This window comes from Gossypium hirsutum, chromosome D06 (assembly GCF_007990345.1).
Source record: "Gossypium hirsutum isolate 1008001.06 chromosome D06, Gossypium_hirsutum_v2.1, whole genome shotgun sequence".
Classification (NCBI taxonomy): domain Eukaryota; kingdom Viridiplantae; phylum Streptophyta; class Magnoliopsida; order Malvales; family Malvaceae; genus Gossypium; species Gossypium hirsutum.
Genome location: NC_053442.1, coordinates 21,697,080 through 21,702,223, shown reverse-complemented (window position 1 = coordinate 21,702,223; position 5,144 = coordinate 21,697,080). Strand labels below are relative to the sequence as shown.

The 5,144-nt window shown below is 35.7% G+C and overlaps 1 protein-coding gene across 1 annotated transcript; it reads left to right on the top strand.

Annotated features, from left to right (window-relative positions):
- Positions 1 to 2,754: 2,754 nt before the first annotated feature.
- LOC107889310 (pentatricopeptide repeat-containing protein At5g13770, chloroplastic) lies at positions 2,755 to 4,928 on the top strand. The gene is made up of 2 exons (XM_016813681.2): positions 2,755 to 3,210; positions 3,307 to 4,928. The coding sequence occupies exons 1-2, from the start codon at positions 2,813 to 2,815 to the stop codon at positions 4,664 to 4,666; spliced, it is 1,758 nt and encodes a 585-aa protein (XP_016669170.1). The 5' UTR covers positions 2,755 to 2,812; the 3' UTR covers positions 4,667 to 4,928.
- The last annotated feature ends 216 nt before the right edge of the window (positions 4,929 to 5,144 follow it).

The following is a 5,144-nucleotide window of genomic DNA, read 5'->3' as shown; positions in this document are numbered from 1 at the left end:
GTTCGGGAGTCGGTTACGTACGAGGAAGGATTAGCATCCTCGTAACGCCCAGAAATTGGTACCTAGTTGATTATTTAATGTCTCAATGTCAAAATTGAGAACTTGAAAGAATTAAAAATACGATCCTTGTATTAAAATGAAAATTTTTGGAAAAAGAAATATATTTCACGTTAATCGGGAAAGAGAATCATATCCAGTAAGTTAGGACACAATGTCTCGAATTCTCGATACGCAAATGAAAAGTGCTTAAAAAGGATCACGACCAGTAAGTTAGGACGCAATAGTTTTTAATTCCCAATGTTGTTTAAAACTTGAGTTTGAAGAGATTCGTATAATAAAGTTTAAAAGAATATTCAATTGTTTAGATCAAATGAAGAAATCGCAACCCAATACGTTAGGGCACAATTTTTCAAAATATTAAACATTGAATATGGTATTTATTTCGAAAAAATCCTCGTCTCGAGGAAACAACATGTCACATCCAATGCGTTAGGACACAACATATTGAATTCTCGATAACGAGCTTTTTATCATTTTTAAAAAAGAGTAATCCCGATTATTTAAATTCAACGAAGAAAGTCGGAACCCAGTACGTTAGCGCTCGATTCTCTCGAAGATCCAAAATACCGAATATTACTTATTTTTAAAATTTTTCATTTTTGATAAATTTGAGTAAAAAATAGAAGCAAAATAATGATAATGATGACAATGTAAATGAGATAATACAAGCATAACTAAAATGAGCACCAAGTAAAATACGTAATAAACAAATCAAAGATACATGAAATAATAGATGAATAAAAAATCTAAAGCATTCCATAAAAATAATAAACGCTTCAATAAATGAATAAATAAATATCAAATATAACAATGATAACAATATGAATTATAAAAATGAAATATTTCTGTATGTGCATCTATATATTTAAATTATAAATTATATGAAGGTATATATATCTATATATACATAAAAAACAAATACGCATATCTATGTATATATATATATAAATTATAAAGCATAAAGAACATAAGTATATACATATATGTAAAAACGTATGTTAATGTATGTATATATATATAACAAAATATGAAAAATGGTACAAATAAATAAATAAAATGCAATAATAATGATAATAATAATAATAATAAACTCAATAATAAATAAAATGATAGGATTAAACTGAAAACAAAACAAAATACGAGGGGAGAAATCAAAATAAGATAAGGCCACAAGATCGATTTGCGATGCGCGCAGAAGAAGGGGGATCGATTGAGCAATTTTCCCCAACCTTATGCGCATGTGCTCCGCACTGGACTAAATCGAAACGCATAAAAAGCAAATAGCCAAATTTAAAATTTTGAATGGGACCAGATCGCGCCATATTGCATGAACGGAGGGACCGGATGTGCAAATAGTCCCTCCGAGCCAGGACGCGAAGATCTTAGACCCGTTAGGGACGAGTTTTCGGGTCTTATAAAAATAAAAGGAAAGAAAAAAAAACTAAATCATACATCATTTTTAAAAAAAAAACAGAGACACCCTCTGGTTCTCTCTCCCTGCCACAGCCCTTAAACCCAGGCCACCGTCTCCGCCTCCAAGGCCAGTGGCCGGAGTTACGCGAGAACGGCCCCTTTGCCTTCCCTTTTTGAAGCGTCCCCAAAGGCTAAGCCTTCTCAGCCGCAAGACCAAAAGGAAAAGGGATGAGATGCCCCTTTCGGTTCGAATCCAACGACGGCGAGGGTGGGGTTCCGACACCAGCCCGTCGAAGCGGTAAGGTATTTCTCCTCTCCCTTTTAACTTCTTTTTCTTTGTTGAACGAATGCAAAAAATATAAACAGAAAAATAAACAATAAACAATAAATGAAGAATAAAGTAAATAAGAAACAAGAACAGAGAAGAATCAATCGGAGTCAACCTTTTGATCTGTTTTTTCTTTTTTTCGATTCCAAAAACGTTGTCTCCTCCCTTTTTTACAGAGATATTGTTTTTGCTTTTATATCCCATTTACATTGTATTTTAGTTGTATTCTTTGCATTATCTGTTGTGTGCTCCGACTTTCTCTGCCATTTTGCAGGTGTTGATGAAGCTAGGCACGGTGGGTGGCGATGGGACAAGGCAGACGGCAGAGGGAGGGATGCGGCGCTAGGTTTGGCTAGGGTTTCGTTTTTCTGAAACCCTAGTTGGGTTTTTAGGGGGAATTAGGCTCGGGTTTTGGGTTAGGTTTTAGATGGGTTTGGTTTATTTTGTAATTGAGCTTGTAACGGGTAGTGGGCCACCGGGTAAATGGGCCTGCAACATATTGTATACTCAAACATTTATATGAATCTAATATGACAATAAATATATGTATTAATTTCTTTAAACGTATGCAATTAAATTAAAATTAAATTTTATACACATTTATAAATCACAATTCAAATTTACTAATTCAAAATTCATATATTAAATTACCTATTAAATAAAAAATAATGTAAAATTTTAATTTGTTATCCCAAATTTACAATTTAAAATTGCTTTTTTTTCTATCAAACTCTACTTTTCTCTGCCTCTCTCTGAAAAGTTGGCACTGCCTGCAAACGAAACACGTGTCGAAAACCAGTCCTTTATTTTTCTAAAAAGAAAACCAATTTTTCATAAAATGATAAATTTATATTCCACTTGTCATGTTCCCATTGGGTAACAAAATACATGCGGACCATGGCAAAATCCACTTCCTTCAAAAGATGTTTTAGCTCCACAAGCTATACGTACTGTTTCCAACAGTTCCCATTAACCTTATCTCCCTCAAAAAAAAAAAAATCAAAAACGGACATGGCCATCTCCTCTTCTCCTGACTGGTCCGTAGCTTCAACTGATTCCTACACATCAAAACCCAGAAAATCTAAATCTGCTCTCTTTTTCTCACCATACAAAACCCTTCACTTTGTCTCACTCCCCACCTCTAACATTCCATTGTTCCACATCAATTCCTCATGTAATTCCCCATCTGCTATCATGGAAGATGCATCATCATCATCATCAACCAGCAATGTGCCCATCACCAAGTTAGGCCTGAAATTTCATGATCCTGATGTTGATAATCTAAATGGGTTGTTGTGTGGGTTATTGCAAGATACTCCAAGTGAGGATGTTGCATATGATTTCTATGAGAAAGCAAAAGAAAACCCAAGGTTCATACCAGAGAAAAAAATGTTAAAGCTTCTCATCAGGTACTTTGTCCAATCCAAAAAATGGGGTTCAATTGTGTCTCTTTCACTTGATTTTAAACATTACAAGGTCTTCCCTGATGCTTATACTTGTTCTAGATTGATTAATACTTGTGTTAAAGCTAGAAAATTCATGGTTGCGGAGGCTTTGCTTGAAGCGTTTAAATCAGATAAGGAACTTTCTGTCATTGCGTTTAATTCTGCAATGGCGGGGTATAACAAGTTGCATATGTTTAGAAGCACAATTGCTGCATACGAAACAATGAAATCCAATGGAATTTCTCAGGATTCTGAATCTTATTGCCAGATAATGGAAGCTTATCACCGAATTGGTGATATGGACAAAGTTTCTTCATTATTTGATGAATTTGAAAGTAGCAAGTTAAAATTGACACCACTTGCACCTCGTGCATACAGTATCCTATGTGACTCGTTGGCGAAATCGGGTCGACCTTATGAAGCTCTTGAATATTTCAGAGACATGAAGAAGAAAGGGCTTTTCGTGAGTTCTTTGGTTTACTCTTCATTGATAATCTCGTTCGCGAGCATCCGCGATATAACCATAGTCGAAGAACTATTTGAAGAGGCGGAAGAGAGGAAGATGGTGAGGGATCCAGAAGTGTTTTTGAAGCTTGTTTTGATGTATATAGAAGAAGGGTTATTAGAGAAAACTTTGGATGTTGTGAGGGTCATGAATGATGCAAATGTAAAGGTTTCTGATTGTATTTTTTGTACAATTGTCAATGGATTCTCCAAAAGGAGAGGGTTTCAATCTGCTATTGTAGTTTATGAGCAGCTGATATTGCAGGGCTGCAAACCAGGGCAGGTAACGTATGCCTCGATCATAAACGCGTACTGTCGTATTGGTCTCAACTCGAAAGCCAAAATGATGTTTTCGGAGATGCAGCAGAAGGGGTTTGACAAATGTGTTGTGGCATACTCTAGCATGATAGCAATGTATGGGAAAGCAGGGATGATAAGAGATGCAATGAAGGTTTTAGCTCAAATGAAAGCAAAAGGGTGTCAACCAAATGTATGGATATACAATTCATTAATGGACATGCATGGGAGAGTGAAGAACTTGAGACAGGTGGAGAAGCTTTGGAAGGAGATGAAACGAAGGAAGCTGGCACCGGATAAAGTCAGCTACACGACCGTCATTAGCGCTTACAATCGGGTAAGGGAGTGCGAAATGTGTGTGAAATTCTACCAGGAGTTTAGATTGAACGGGGGATCGATCGATAAGGCAATGGCAGGCACCATGGTGGGAGTTTTCTCGAAAACAAGTCGGATCGATGAGTTGGTGAGGCTTCTGCAGGACATGAAAGCTGAAGGAACTGAGTTAGATGGAAGGCTATATCATTCAGCTATGAATGCCTTAAGGGATGCTGGATTGGAAAACCAAGTTAAATGGTTGCAAAAGAATTTTGATGCCATGCAACATGGTACACAATTGTAAGCTCCACACATATATGGCACTTCATGACCTCTCAAATTTTGAAATCCAGATCTAACTTGTATTCTTTCCAGCTTTAACATCAAAGGGTTTTCAATGAAAGAAAGTATGAATTCAAGCTAGATTTCATTAAGGAAACTCAGGAGAGGGTTCTTACCACTCTGAAATATTGTACGTTTATGACAGCTTGTGAAATTTTTAGAATTCATTTTCTGTAACACTCCTCCTACCTTGTATAACATGTTTAAGACTTGAGTATGCTTAATCCCTTCTTTAATACTAATATTTACAAGACTTAACTCACAAATTACCCAAACTATTTGCTCCTCTCAATGAATTAAAATGAAACTAATTATTTTATCAATAAATATTTGATGTAGTGTTAAAAGTATATTGTATTCAAGTTGGAATCGTATTACACTTGCGAACAAAATGCGAAAAGAAAACTAGAAGTTATTACGAAGCAATCCCACCATTGAAA